General features: G+C 44.2%; 1 protein-coding gene across 4 annotated transcripts in view; it reads right to left on the bottom strand.

Moving 5' to 3' along the window:
• Window positions 1-16,159, bottom strand: part of DOCK5 (dedicator of cytokinesis 5) — a 183,901-nt gene that overhangs the window by 121,254 nt on the left and 46,488 nt on the right. For 3 of the 4 annotated variants that reach the window (XR_012897943.1, XM_075910678.1, XM_075910679.1), the window contains exons 3-5: window positions 13,754-13,794; window positions 5,497-5,552; window positions 3,548-3,644 (exon numbers count right to left, since the gene is read on the bottom strand). Coding sequence is in view for 3 of the 4 variants with exons in the window: in XM_075910678.1 (XP_075766793.1) it covers window positions 3,548-3,644; window positions 5,497-5,552; window positions 13,754-13,794 (194 nt within the window). In the remaining variant the exon portion in view is untranslated. Of the gene's footprint in view, window positions 1-3,547; window positions 3,645-5,496; window positions 5,553-13,753; window positions 13,795-16,159 lie in introns of those variants that run through there. The other variant, XM_006114193.4, reaches the window with a different exon arrangement.

Raw genomic sequence — 16,159 nt, forward strand, 5'->3', positions numbered from 1 at the left:
ATCTCCAAGGGCGTCAAGGAGGAGGGGAAAGCATCATTACTCCACTTCTCAGGTGGGGAAACTGAGGCAGGAAGCGGGGACGTGATCCACCTAATGAGTCCACATTGGAGCCCGGCAGAAAGTGCCAGTCTTTAGACCCCGCCTCTCTTGTCTTTGCTGCTGGAACATAGCAGCTTTTGCCTGCCCGGCCTGGGAGCTCTAAGAGTGTCTGGCCTCTACTTCACTGCGGCCATGGTAAGCAGAAGGAGCGACGGGTGTTTTTGCTGAGGGATCCGTGCCTTCTGCCAGTTCTGTCTGGGCTTGGGGCAAGGCACCGCTCAGAGCAAGTGCCAGCCAACGGTGCTCAGACTTCCACAAAACCCATGGAGTTCGGATTATTCCATGGGCCAGTCCAAATCTCCTCTGTATTTGAGCTTGTCTGTCTGTGAGCATGTCTGTCCGTCTGGGCAAGAACTTCTCCTGAACGGTAAGCACTAGGCCCACCAAATTCAGTAGGAAGCTTCCTCTTATCAGAACTGAAAGCAAGGTCAAGGTTTGATAGTGCAGGGTGGGGGCAGGGAGAGGAGAGAGGGAGGGCTGTAGCATAAAGCTCATGAAGAAGAAAAATCACCAGGCAGGTGAAAAGGGTCCTGGACTGTCCCAGCCCTAAGCCTCCCAGCCCTTATGTGCCCTTTAGGGAACGTGGGGGAGGCTGAAAAGCTGCCTCCCTGACCCCCGATTTATATGGGAACGTTGCTGGCTGTTCCCCTGTGTCAGGAAGCCAGGGAAAAGCTCAGTTTGTTCCATTCCCCTCTCTGGCTGGGAAGCGCAGGGAGCAGATGAACCTGGATCTGCCTCGGACCGGGGACATGCACCCCTCCCCCAAGCTGTACTGCAGCAGCCATGGCGAGGTGCTTCTCTCACCTGGCCCCATGCTGTGGGGGGGCAGCCACATCCTGAACCCCTCCTCCCTACCCCCACCCCAGAGCACTGATTTAAATAAAGAAAAAAAATGAGCTGAGGACCCAAGCAACCCCGGGTAAATCTTCTATTAAGGAAAACAGCATCTCCTGTGTGTTGTATCCAAGAGGAACAACCTGAACCGAGAATGCAGGGACGTCACCTGCAATACGAAGTACGTGGCATGGCAGAAACCACGCAGCTGGCGAATTTTAGACGTTATTCTCTTGCAAAAAGATGATCCGGGTCTCTTGAGCAGCTGACCCCGGAAACCCACCTTTGCACCCTGTAAAGGTGTGCAAGGAGCAGCCTTAGTATTGCCATGGCAGGAGGTTCCAGCTTTTCTACCCTACAGCCAGCAAATTCCCCTTCCTAATGGCTTCAGATGGGGCACAGAAGAGGAAAAGATGAAAGAGGTTCTGACTGAAAATAATGGATCAAGTGTAACCCTACGGGAACGCCTTCGATTTCAGTGGAATTCCCCCAGGAATTTCAGTGGAATTCCAAGCCCATATGGGTCATTGTACCTTCTGTTTGTCGCCTTCCCCAGCAGAAGCAGAGCTAATATGCATCAGCAAAAGATAACGTGATTGATTATCTCAAATTCACATCTGTGCAGATAGGGGCTGGCCCAGAATATAAAAGACATCTCACGCTAGCAGATAAACCTGCTTCTTATGAAAATCAGGGACTTTTCAGCTGGCTATGAGCGTGCCCCATCAGGAAACGAAGATACAGAGGGCTTCTAAATCAGCTAATCCTTCCATCAAAGATTAACCACCACCAAAAGTCAGTCGGCTGAACAAATTACTCTGTATTGGCCATTGCCTGGAAAGCTTGTTTGCGGAGCACAGTCATCAGTAGAGTCTGACTCAGTGAAAATATTTTACTATCCTGCCTTCATAATCCAGAAGACAGAAAGATCAAGGGGAGTAGGGAAAGTAAACAGCTGTCCGAGAAATAGAAAACTATTAATGAGATGGCTCTTCCTTCCACAGCGTCGGAAGTTTCTGAGTCTTATTTCATCAATTATGTTAATGACACAACTCCCCATCCCCCTGAGAAAGATCAGATCAGAGATTGTATCTACTCTAGAAAAGGCAACCCCAGAAGTATTTATATTTTATAGATATGCTGACCTTTTATAAAAATACATACATACATCTCTCTCATGCACATACCCAGCACCAGTCTGTCAGAGATCTCAAAGCATTCTGCAACTGTAGCTAAGAAATGTTAGCCCCGTCCCTGAAACCAAGCAAGATGAAGCAATTTGCTCCAATGTGCATAAAAAGTCAGTGGCAGGGTGAGTCCGAGGCTTCAGGACTTGAATCATACACCCATGTTGTGTCACTAAATTGGACAGACATGGGAGACGGACAGAGACAGTTGTCACGTTGGCAACCGTGACTCTCACAAGCATTCCCAATCAGCTGACCCCAACACTGATTATGACTTGTCCTGGTGAATTCCGATCCTGGTGCGTGACATGTCTTCTAACTCAATTCCTGAAGAGCAGTACCAGTTTTGTAGAGTAGATAGAACCTTAGTCCTACAAGTCCTGTCCTCTCATTCACCTTCTAAGCAATAAACCACTTTTTCTCCATCTCCTTATTTTATAGCAATGCTCCTGAGAGAGCTTTAAGTAGAAGGCAATGTAGAAGTTCCAAGTGCACTGCAGACGCTAAGCTTCAGTATAGCTGAGTTTGTCGACTGAGCAATGGAAGCACAGGGAAATTATAAGCCACAATTCAACAGATGTTTCACTATTAACGTGAGTGAATCAGTGACTCACTCTAGACCACACAATGAGTTCGGAGGACAATAGAGCTCAGAAATCCATCTCATCTAGCACTTAAACCAGGGGTCGGCAACCTTTTCAAACCAAACAGCCAAACTACATCAAATTTCAGAGCAAGTGGCCAACAAAGAGCTAGAATCTCCACTTGCATGACTGAAAATATACCACTTAATATTACTGATAATTGACATGAGGATGACTAATAGAATAAATGAAACATCGGTCTCACAGATTTTATTTCATGGGACTTCTGCTGCTGCATCTTTTCATGCAGGTCTTTGACGTTTACATGATAACTGGTCCAATTCAGGTTTGTGTGCGCGTTCCAACGACACGAGTAATGACGCATTTTTAAAATGTTGAATTCATTTTCCATTTTAATGTATAAAGTTGCCTGCATTTTGGGAACAACAAAAGAGCCTGATTTGGTTCTGTCTGGAGAGCCATAGATCGTAGACCTCTGACTTAAAACATTTGGTTTCCTATCAAACCCCTGTTTCCAGCTCTGGAATTGCATTAGCCAACATCAGACGGGAAGATCTACCAGTCAGGGGGAAAACACATTTTACAATAAAGTGGGCCCAATTCCCAGAACAAACTGTCCTACTGGTGAAAATGAGCAATGAGGCCATCTTCATACAAAGCATGCATGCTCAAGAGGAACATCAGCTGCTGGATGCATGGGGAAAAGATGGGGATGTCCAAATCTCTTGCCTATTTCTGTTTAAACACGCGGAGCGGAGCGGAGCAATCCTGTCCCCTCTTCCAGGACCAGACACCAACAAAGGAAGAAAGTGAAACACTCACCACATAGAGCTTGTGCCAGATGACTGCCCATTCCCTCAGTGTGGATGTGAGCTCTTGAACGAGGGGCAGTTCGCTTGGAATCACTGTCTCATGTTGTCTGGAGCGGGGGGGAAAACCCACAAAGGGGACATGTAATGAAATTAAAAGGTGGCAGAATCAAATCAGATAAATTGATTTATCTTTTTTCATACAACATATAAGATGACTGTGGAACTCTCTGCCACAGGAAGTGAATGAGGCACGGAATTCATGCTTCCAGGCTTAAGTCACTTTCTGAAGACATGAGTGATCAGGGAAGGATGCATTTAAGGGGCAGATTAGTCTACATACCCGCACAGTTATTGCACCTGCCTCTGTGGTATTAGTATTGGCCACTGTCCAAGAATAGATGGACACTGGTTTTGATCTAGCACAGTAATTCCAACATTCCTATCTCAAACCAGGTTGTCTGGTCACTGAGAGGCTAATGTGTGTAAGATACCAACATGCCAAATATTTCCCAAATACCTGAAAACAGAGACCTTATCTACACAGGAGAGTTGCTCTTATTCAACTTAAATTGGTTATTAAATCAGCTTAGTTAATTCATTGCATACCTCTGGGCACACACTTATTTCAAATTAGCAACATTTACACCAGACTTGCACAGAAACACAAAAGGTGCAATTTTAAAACAATTTAGTTATTTCTCGGCTTGGCAGAATTCAATTTTAATGAATCTAGTCTCCACAGGTTCTTTCGTCATGCTCATCACCATGGTACCTGAGCCTCTAACTTAAACAACCGCTCAGTCAGAGAGGAATTACACCTGGAAGTGCAAGAGTAACACTGTGCTAGAAGTTTGCAGAAGTTTTTAAAAGTGCATTTGGGAGAGGAGGGGAATCAAATCACAACAAAATTGCAGCTCTGCAAGGTATTTAAATTTTAGAGATGGATTAAAAAAAGATAATGGATACATTAACCACACTAAGGCCATGGTCTTCACTACACAGAAGATTGATGCCGCCATCGTTGATCTTCTGGGGTTTGATTTAGCGGGTCTCGTGAAGACCCGCTAAATCAAACTCAGAGGGTACTCTCGCCAGTGTCCAGTACTACTTTTCCGAGGAGTGTGGAAACTCAACTTGAGATAAATCGACTCCAGCTATGTAATTAACGTAGCTGGAATTGCGTATCGTACTTGGATCTTCTGCTATAGTGCGGATCAGGCCTAAGATGCTAAAACTTTCCAATGGCTCTGGGGGTTTCTCTCAATTACATGTGTTTTTTTCCCATTTTTAATGCAAACATGTTTCAAGTTTCTTTTCATCTTGATTTTTTTGCATCTGCTCCAGAAATTGAATGCTGAAGAGACATGTTTGACCCCATTCAGTTTTCCAGTTGAGGAATTATTGCTTTCAGTAATTACTTGACCATATAGAGATTAAAAATTTCCTTTGGAAGTTGCTTTCTATCGCTGCTGGTTGTCCCCTTTCAAAGCTGATCAGCAAATCAAATGCAAGAATGAGGGCAGGGGACTGGACTTGAAGACCTCTTGAGGTTCCTTCCAGTTCTATGATTCTATCAATCAGATTGGCAATGATTTCCTAAGATGTTTACTAGGACAGGAAATAATTCACACACTTCTAAAGCCCATTTGGCTATGAGACCCCAAAAGAACTGAATGTGAAGCTGACTGAGCTGGCTTGCCATATCCATTCGTAGGAGATTTCACCTTTACCCTTGCAAGTGAGAAAATTTTGCTTCTATTCATGTGTCCAATGTGGGTTGTACAATGGTTTGGCAAAACCAGAAATAATTCTGATCCAAGAGGCTACATAGGAATTATGGAACTTGCAATGCAAAACACCACTAGCATGTACAACAGGTAGCATGTATGTAAGCTCTTATGAAATGCTACCCATCATCTCTGCCAGCCACGTGGTATCTCCTGACTGTCTCCAACTTACCCTCGGTCTTCCACGGTTGCCTCTTTTAAATGAATGTAACTTTTGGGGAAAATGCCCTACAAGAGAGAGAAAGAGAAACCATGTCAGATTTGATATATCATTCACCCACAAGGAGGGGGAAACTATAATAGGATCAGCTAAGCTGCAAGGCACATGCCAAATAAATATTGCTAAAATTCAATCCAATAACCAACAACTCTAGTGCAATACACATTGAGATTGGGGTCTCTTCTTTTATGCTGGTATTATGTCAGCTCGAATGGAAACGTAAAAAAATCCCAGGAAAAACTAATGATAATACAGTACTATGTACTTGTAGACCAATTTATCTGTTACTTTCAAATGGCTTTACAAAGTTGGGGAAAATGGAGCCAAAAGGGGTTAAGAGACAGGAACTCAGTGGTAGAGGATGCAACTTTGCACTTCAATTGCACCTCTCATTCCAGGATTGGAAAGTGTTAAAGCATTGATTAAGCCTCGGGACACCCTGGCCAGTAGGCACTGTCCCCATTTTACAGACTAGAAAAACTGATGCACCAAGAGGCCAAGACCAAAAAGTCCAAGAGTTTTTGCTAATTTTTACGACCCTCCATTTTTGGGTGCCCAAACTCAAAAGTCCACAGCTCCTGCTGACTTCCATGAGCTCTGAGGTTGTTCAGCATTGCTAAGGAGAAAGTCCTTAGAAATCTTGAACTGGGTACCCAAAAGCTGAAGTTCCCCAAATTAGCAGACACTTTAAAAAAAAACTTTGTCTAGCATGGCTGCTCATGGTCATGCAGTGAGCCTGCAGCTATGCTGGGAACAGAACCTAGGAATCCTGACTGCTTTTCCTGTGCTCTAGGTCATCTCTCGGGCCGTAAATAAAGAAAATATGGCCTCTAAAGGCTTAAATGATGACTGAAAAGCACTTCCCATTTATGAGATAGTAACTATGTGCTAAACAAAATTGTGAATGTCTAAACTGCAAGCAAATGTGTGATTGTAGCCTGAGCCAACATATCTTTCTAGCTTTAATTTAGATAGCATGGGTTACAATAGTAGGGTAGATCAGGAGGCATTGATAAACAGTGCCTAAAGTTATCACTGTTGTCGTAAGAGGAGAGAAATCAGAAGAAGATCACATGGAAAGGAACCCAGGACTCTGCAGCCAGTTGGTCCACTAAATGCCAGTAAAAACATAATGGATCTTCATTCCAGTGAAGTTTCACTGTGTGATCAATTCAATGCCAAAGGAATGAGAGTCCAGTTAAACGCCAGCCTGAAGGGGTCATGTGGTTACTGGAATCGACATAGCAAAACACCACTCTTGACATGATGGGAGATTGCTAACAAAGCCCGTTTAAAGGCAATAAAGCCAACTGGAAGAGTCACTTACACTCGTCTTTTCTTACACCCGGACGTTTCAGTGAGTAGAATCTTGGTTTTTAATCAAGAGTCTCATGACATTTAATTTCCTAAAAGCCCCGATTGCAGGAAGAGATTTCATGAGAATCTCAAGTTTAATTTAAAAAAAAAAAGTTTTGAGCCCTTATGGTTGTGAAGAAAAGCGTAAAAATGTGAAGCAAGTGCATCTTAAAGTCTCATACACCAGAAGCCAAAGAAAAAGAACGAAACACTTAAAAATATCATACTATTTAAGCCACCGATCCCATGGTTTTTGTGTGCTTGACGCTGACAATACAGGCATTTCATCATAATGTAACCAGGGCCAACGCTCGGAGGTGGCACTGAGCATTTTCACTCTCCGGTACTTAGCTGGCTGCCTTTTGTGCCCATGGTCAGTCTCTCTGATCACCAGACTGAGGAAGAAATTTCCTCCCCCAGATTGGGAGGGTGTATCTCCATTTGCCGCATCAGAGATCGATCTTCTGGCATTTGATTTAGTGGGTCTAGTTAAGACCTGCTAAATCAAATGCTGAGGGTGTCTCTGGTTAGCGCCACTACTGCTTACAGTTGCAAGGAGTAAGGGAAACCAATGAGAGTGTTTGCTCTCTTCAGCCTCCCACTGTGAAGACAGTGCCAAGCTCGGCTTAAAGTAAGCCAACTCCAGCTACATATTTTATGTAGTTGGAGTTGCATCCCTTAACCCAACCTTCTGTGCTGACATAGACCTGGGCCTTACTTAATCAATTCCCTGATGTTGCAGGGGCCTCCTATTCTTTGCCTGTGGCACACACCAGCCCGGTCTCCTGGGGGCTGCCATACTTTGGTCTCATTTCAGTTGCTGGGTGTAATGGGCAGGCGCCGGGTGGCATGGCTGGCCACTGACAGGCAGGAAGTCAGACTAGGGGAACTGGTGGGCCTTTCTGGCCTTAAACTCTATGATTCTATGGAACATATATTTGGCATGGGTTTGATCCTGCTACATGCTAGCCATTCCTCACCTCCGCTGGGTCCTGCATTCTCGCTGGACAATCGATACAAAACGTTCCACAGGAAGTTTTTTTTTTTTTCCCCCCCAACAAGCTTTCATGAAGCATGTAGAATGAAAACTGCAGGTGAGTTTTTTTATTTACCTGCCACTTCTATTTAACTCAGCGTCCGCTTCCTGGAGAACAACTTGTTTGGCTTCATAAAAATGTCAAGTTTTTCCCACCCCCCATATATCCCACCAGGATCAATAATCAGCTGCACAATTACTCTTTGCTTCCTCTACTTGCAGCCCAACCAAGTTTTATCCTCACACCAAGCCACAAGGCCGGGTAATAAAGGACATCTACATTTCCATTAAAACTGTGCTCTCCGGGTGTCTGCCCTCGACAGTGCGAGTCAAACGGAAAAACAGAGCAGTTTAAAAGGGTTTCGGATATGCTAACGGACGGCTTCAAAGATAAATAAAGTCCAGAGCTTTGGCTCCTGGTCTCCCCCCCCCCGCCAATTTCAAGGGAGTTTGCTCCTGAAAGGTGCTGAAGTTTTAGTTGGGGAAGGTCCTGCTTTGAGGTCCTGGTGACCTCCTGAGGTCTCTGCAACCATAAATTGTCTAGGATTCTGTGATTTGCAACACGGCCTGATGGGTTCCTCATCACTTTGAAGTCCTAGATGGCTTTCCAGCATCAAAGCTCCTCTCCTACCATGATTACCAAATGCAAACGTCACGTTGACCAGCTCTTCAGAGAGCTTCCAAATAGAAAAGCATTTTCTCCCGCAGAGCATGATGTAGCTGTGGAACTCCCTGCTACGTGGCCGAAGGTGGAGTCACTGCTGACGCTCCCAGAATTCAGTCCTGAGGTATAGCCCCCAGCTTAGCACCCATCAATCACCAAATCCTAACTGGGCACTAATGTATAGGACTCTGCCATGCAGAGAACTGAGGAGTTCCCTATGGCACAGGGTCGCCGTGCCCTCCATATTGGGCAGTGGAACGAGCAGGCCCTCTGCACAGCAGGCTCATTCCATAAACAAACTGCAGATTTAGGGAACAAGAATTCCCATTAGTCCGGGTCAGGTCTCAGCACAACAGGGCAGAGCCTGGTTAAGTCACTTCCCAGCTCCGAATTACGGTGAACTGGACCGCTTAAGTCTAGTCTCTGGCTAAAAGTCAATACCACTGAGCATTGGTTAAAATAACTAACCACCTTTGGCCAATCAGCAGCACAAACACCTAGGCTAAGTCTACATTGGCCCCTTCTCCAGAAGAGGCATGTTAATTAAGTAGGAATAAGAGATCCTCCGGAAAAGGGCTTTATTCCGGAGGATCGCGCCAGTCTAGACGCTTTTTTCCGGCTTTTCCCCAAACCAGAAAAAAAGCGACGGCCATGTTTATTTAAATCCCGCGGGGGATATTTAAATCCCCCGCGGATTTCCCTATTCTGAAGTTGGAAATTAACATGCCTCTTCCGGAGAAGGGGCCAATGTAGATGTAGCCGAACACAAAGCATGATTGCCGTGAAAGCAGAACAGCTTTAAATCAGGTATGTTGCTTCATGGAACAGAGACTTCCTGAAAGCTGAATCTGTAATCCTTTGAGAACATTCAAGATATCGGACAACTGCTTCTATAGACCCAAAGAGGCCGAAAACCAATCTGCGTGCCTGTCAGCGATGAGCAGACAAACATTCCCAAGGAGCTGAGAATGGGGAGAGTCAAACTTTGTAGGAATAAATAAAATCCAAGCTAGGAATGAAAATCAGATGCTTGAGTCGAATGTGAAGCCCATCCTAATCAATGGGAATCATTCTATTTACTATAGTGGGCTTCAGTGTCAAACCCTTAGAAAATGTATTTTGGCAACAGGAAAGTTCTGCAGCAAGGTTTCATTTTTCACTGTAACAATCATGTAAAAATGCTCATGTTGAATTTAAAGGATTAAGTAAAGCAAGCAGATCTCACAGCAACTCTAGTAGAACTTCAGAGTTATGTACATAGTGGCTATGTCTAGACTGGCATGATTTTCTGCAAATGCTTTTAATGGAAAAGTTTTTCCGTTAAAAGCATTTGCGGAAAAGAGCGTCTAGATTGGCACGGATGTTTTTCCGCAAAAGCATTTTTTGCGGAAAAGCATCCGTGCCAATCTAGATGCGGTTTTGCACAAGAAAGCCCTGATCGCCATTTTCGCGATCAGGGCTTTTTTACGCAAAACAATACCGCATTGTCTACACTGGCCCTCTTGCGCAAAAGCATTTGCGCAAGAGGGCTTTTGCCCAAACGGGAGCAGCATAGCATTTCCGCAAGAACACTGACAATCTTACATGAGATCTCTTACATGAGATCGTCAGTGTTCTTGCGCAAATTCAAGTGGCCAGTGTAGACAGCTGGCAAGTTTTTCCGCAAAAGCAACTGCTTTTGCAGAAAAACTTGCCAGCCTAGACGCAGCCCATAGGTACGAACAGAGCAGTCAACCCCACGCTTCATTTGGAACCAGAAGTACATAATCAAGCCGCAGCAGAGACAAAAGGGAAATACAGCACAGTACTGTGTTAAATGTAAACTATTAAAAAAATAAAGAGGGGTAGCCGTTTTAGTCTTTTTAAAAAAAACTGAAAAAACATAAAGGAGTCTTTTAGCACTTAAAGACTAATTTATTTGGGCATAAGATGGAGCCCACAAAAGCTTATGCCTGAATAAATGTGTTCGTCTTTAAGGTGCCATAGGACTCCTCGTTTGTTTGGTTTTTTATGACAACGAATCTGTTTCTGCATTTGCTTTTTTTTAAATTAAAAGAGTTGAAAGCAGCATTTTTCTTCTGCATAGTAAGAACATAAGAACGGCCACACTGGGTCAGACCAAAGGTCCATCCAGCACAGTATCCAGTCTTCCGACAGTGACCAATGAGAGGTGCCCCAGATGGAGTGAACCGAACAGGTAATGATCAAGCGATCTCTCTCCTGCCATCCATCTCCACTCTCTGAGAAACAGAGGCTGGGGACACCATTCCTTGCCCATCCTGGCTAATAGCCGTTAATGGACTTAACCTCCATGAATTTATCTAGTTCTCTTTTAAACCCTCTTATAGCCCTAGCCTTCACAACCTCCTCAGGCAAGGAGTTCCACAGGTTGACTGTGAGCCATGTCAAGAAGAACTTCCTTTTATTTGTTTTAAACCTGCTGCCCATTAATTTCATATGGTGGCCCCTAATTCTTATATTATGGGATCAAGTAAAGAACTTTTCCTTGTTCACTTTCTCCACACCACTTATGATTTTATATACCTCTGTCATATCCCCCCTTGGTCTCCTTTTTTCCAAGCTGAAATGCCTAGTCTCTCTAATCTCTCCTCATATGGGACCCGTTCCAAACTCCTAATCATTTTAGTTGCCCTTCTCTGAACCCTTTCTAATGCCAGTATATCTTTTATAAAGTTTCAAAGTTGTATGAAGCCAATGTTTTCGTGATAAACATTTGCAAGGACAACGCTACATTTTTGTTCACAGGCATGAACAACCTCCATGGCCAAGATGTTCGTAACTCGGAGGATCTATAGTACAGCTGATGCTTACTAGTTACCAGCAGCAAAAATGCACGAGGGCTTTAGAATTTCAGTGGAGCATGGTGCAGCAGATAGGATAGCAGAATGGGAGTCAACATTCCTCCGCCTTCCTATTTGCTGTGAAAGTCATACCCCGTATAGGGCCACTTTAATGGGGCTCTGCTTTGGGGAAATGCTTTGAGATCTTACAGACTCACATCAGCCAGGTTAAATTGTCCTAACTTCAGGAATAATTAAAATCTCACATGGAGCCATGGCATTTGTTGGGTGGAGAGAACTACAGGGCTGCAACTGAAGCTGACAACTATGGACAGAAGAATTCACTGGGAATAAAACAAGAAAAATAAATTAACTTCCACCCTTCTATAGAAAACTGTGCTTCAGGTTGTGATTCAGTCTTATTTCGCTTTCATTTCCACTGGGAACTAGAAGTGTAGAAGTACCATGAAGGAGGCCTACTCCTATTGTAATTCCAGATGGGAGCAGGAACAAAAGTGCCGAGATTCTGATGGGAAACCGTGTTCTAGTGAGATGAGTGGTCCTGTGGCACCTGAGGTTCTGTCTACACTACGGGACAAAGTCGAATTAAACAGTTTGAATTAAGCAATATCAGCTATGTTAATTACACAGCTGAAGTCGAAGTATCTTAACTTGGCTTTTGGCGATGTCTACACTGCAGGAAGTCGAAGGGAGAACACTCGCCCTTCGACTTCCCTTACTCCTCATGGAAGCAGGACTGCCGGCCTCGACCGGAGAACCCCTGTCAGTTCAATTCAGCTGTCTTACTGCTAATTTGAACCCTGGAAGATCAACAGCAGCAGCTTTGATCTTCCTCTATAGTGTAGCCGTGCCCTTACAGAATAACCAAAATAAACAGAATCGTGAGCTTTCGTGGGTAAAACCCACTTCATCAAATGAATTGGAGTGGAATAACAGAAACCAAGAGACATATAGAACAGCAGAAGAAGGATCTGTCAATTGTAGGACCTGTGTTAATGAGACTAATTAAATGGGCAGGTCTAAAACAAACAGAAACAAGTTTTTCTTCATTGAGCGCAAAGTCAACCTGTGGAACTCCTTGCCAGAGGATGCTGTGAAGGCTAGAACTTTAATAGGCTTCAAAAAAGAGTTAGACAGATTCATGGAGGTTAGGTCCATCAATGGCGATTAGCCAAGGTGGGTAGGAACGGTGACCCTAGCCTCTCTTTGTCTGGAAACAGATGACAGGAGAGGGATCACATGATGATTACCTGTTGTGATCCCTCCCTCAGGTGCATCTGATATTGGCCACTGTTGGCAGACAGGATACTGGGTTAGATGGACCTTTGGTCTGACCCAGTATGCTCGTTTTTATGGGAAGGATGTGTCCCATACATAGCTTTTGCTGTGGAAATGCAGATATTAAAGGCAGGAGAAATTGGCTTTGAAATGCGCCAAATGTCTTTGCTCAAGCACAAGGTAACGGTATCAAATCTGTAAATGAATTTTAGTTCTGCAGATTCTCTCTGTGATTGGTTAGTGAAATTCTGTTGTAGAAGGATGACTAATTTTAAATGATCGAATGATCGGGCAGGTTAAAATGCCGCCCTGCAGGTTTGTGTGAGAAACCATTTCTGATGTCTGATTTGTGTCAATTTATCCTTTGCTGCAGAGACTGTCCGATGTACATGGCATCGCCGGCACTTATCACATTAGAGGTTGTGCTGTTGTGTGAGATTTCCACACTTGTTTTGCCAAGTCAAGGAGTCTGAAAAAGGTCCTAAGATGCATAGAGGCTTTTTCGAATTCTGAACTTTTAGAGGCTCACCCATGACCCTAGATAGCTACTGTCAGAAGGCAAGCGCAGCACTCAATGACTAAACAGAGGGCTTGCTATATAGCAAACATACTTAAAGAATAATCCTTCCAGTTCAGACAGTATTCCCTATGCTTACAGTGGGAAGTACTAGAAGGACTAGTGATACTTGTCATGCTGCCATGAACTTTTGAAATGCTTCCACTGTACATTCTGTCATGTTAATGGTTCTCAGCATTTTGCTCACGGCTGTTCACTTTTATTGCTAGAAAAAACAAACCAAAACGAACATCCCAACCTGGAGGCGTGCATTCAGGGATGGTGTAGACGGAGCTTGGTCCTGCCTTGAGGGCGGGGGGCTGGACTCGATGACCTCTTGAGGTCCCTTCCAGTCCTATTATTCTATGATTCTATGATTCTATGATTGTCCAAAGGCAGAAATGAACACGGGAAAAAAAGGACCATACAGTGCTGGATAAGTTCTGGAAAAACTTAACATACAAAAATACCTATCCTGGAGAAATAGAATGGCATACCTTCTTCACTTTGTTTCTGAGCGTGTATCCTCTGTACCAACCTGCCAAGGAACAGAAAGACAATGACTCGTCACACAGAGGAATTAAATAGGCAAAGCTGTTAGTAACACGCTTTTTTCTACGTATAATCCACGAGCCAGATCCTACAGGCCTTGCTTACTTCAGACGTCCCACTGACTCCAAAGGCACCACGCAGGAGAACAAAGTCAGTAAGAATGGGCCCTAAAATAAGGCAAAACATTAAAAAAAAAAACTTTCTACTATGAAATGACACAGTGGGACTGTTTCTTTAGCTAAGACTGTGTTTCAACAGTAGTGGTACCTCTTATTTCTAGTATGGTAGCACCAACAGGCCTCAACTGAGATTGGAATTGCTTTGTACTAGGGGCTGTATGTAAACGTAGTAAGAAAGTTTCCTTGCCCCAGAGGGCTAACAATCTAAAGAGACAAGACAGACAAAGGACGGAGCACACAAGTATTACACTACTCTGGGTGTCCCTAATCTGGGAACACCAGCGGTACGGAGGAGGAAGGGCAGCAACGCACTTCCCCTTCGGTTTTCCCCACCACTCCCATAACGGCGTGGGGTGAAGAGGAAGGCGATGCTTGGGAGCAGTGTGGGATGTGGGGCCACATGTCCCCCTGGCATCAGAGCGACATGTAAGTACCTGACCACCACTCCTCATGCCCAGATCCTGCAGCGCCCTCCATGGCCCAGCCAAATCTTTAATCAGGCATAGCCTGTTTCCCAGCATTGCCGGATTAAAGAGGTTCAAATGTATTGTGCCCATTGTACAGATACGGAGCAGAGGTAGAGAGGAATTATATGACACCCCCAAGGTCACATAGGAAGTCAGTGGCAGAGCTGGGATTTGATGCCAATTCCACAGCCTTAACCCTAATACTTTCCTTCCTCTCGTGTGGGTGTTAACCCCAATTCTCTATGTAGATGATGCTTGAATCTCATGTTCTACACATTCCTTTCCATGCTGCTCATGAACCACTGTGAAATCCTTCTTTGAAGGCAGGCTGAAAAAGAAATTATTAACAGGACTTTACTTTTATGAGAGTAAAAAAAAAAAGCCGTCAAATTATTTGCCCTCGATAGAGAGATTCTTATTCGCTGGAACTTGTCACAGAGGCAGTAAAGTATCAGTTACAGAAGAATTGCTGTGGTTCTTGCAGACCAAAAGAATATCACTTTTGGAAGAACAATTTTTCCCCTCTTTAGAGCTTGGGGTTCAGCCAACATTTTGGTTTCAAGGTGACTGGAAGGCGATTGTATGAATGAATTAGTGTATTTTGGTTTGCTACTCTCGCATGAGATTTATTTAGCAAGTGGGAAATTTGAATCACTGTAGAGGAAGGGTGACCTGGTGTTAAGGCATTGACCTTAGATGCAGGGGACGAACAGATGTCCTGTGTGTGCCTGTTCTGCATCTGCAAACAGGGAATATTTACTACTTTTTGTCTCCAACCCTTTACCCGGTCCATTTGTGGCGCTCTCTAAGTGCGAATGTAATACGAACGATAACAACAGCGGACTTCCAGTTACAGAACTGGTTTTATTTTAAACACTGACCTGCAGACACGGTCTCCAGCTGCACGGTTCTGTTACAGGATGGGCAAATTTGTGTTTTCTTCATGCTACTGTGTTCCTAAAATAACTCTTCCAAAGGTCAAGAGATTCTGCTCCCTCGGCTCTCACCTTAACTAACTTCCTGACATCCAGATCTTCAGCTTTTTTGGTGGGGGGAGGTAGGGGGAGGAGGTTGTTGCTTACACTGACATTTAAAATTCACACACATGTGGTTATTGTGTCTTTGGGAAGCTGGAGCGGTATTTATAATTATCTACATGGCATGAGTGGCTCTTGGAGGCATCAACACAGACAAGGTCACCGCCCCAACCAGTTTATACTTGGATATATACACAGATAAACCAGCAAGCAAAGAGATTAGCATAAGGGTGGGGGACTAGCTAGTGGCAAAAAAGGGAAGGGTACGACAAATGGAAGCATTGTATATCAGAGAGAGATGCCAGCCAAAATCCTGGATGTGATCACTTTTCCCTGACCCCGAAAGTTTAGAGAAAGTCCAGATTTTGCAAGTCTAGTCCATCTTTCTAGTAATTGTAAAATCAGTCACGTTTGGTTACAAAATCCTCTGCAATCCAGAAACTCTTGGGATGTGGAACAAGATACTGCTCCTTCCATAGGATAAACATAGGATATAAAACTTAAGCATTGCCTAGTGGATGAGGTATCGGATTGGAAATGAGGGGATTTGAGTTCTATTCTTGGCTTTGTCAATAATTCACTGAATGGCCTAGTACAAGTTTAACCTCTCTCATCCAGCACCCTTGAGACCTGACTTGTGCCGAACCAGAGAATTTGTTGAACCATGG

The sequence above is a fragment of the Pelodiscus sinensis genome, chromosome 28 (genome assembly GCF_049634645.1).
Source record: "Pelodiscus sinensis isolate JC-2024 chromosome 28, ASM4963464v1, whole genome shotgun sequence".
Taxonomy (NCBI): domain Eukaryota; kingdom Metazoa; phylum Chordata; order Testudines; family Trionychidae; genus Pelodiscus; species Pelodiscus sinensis.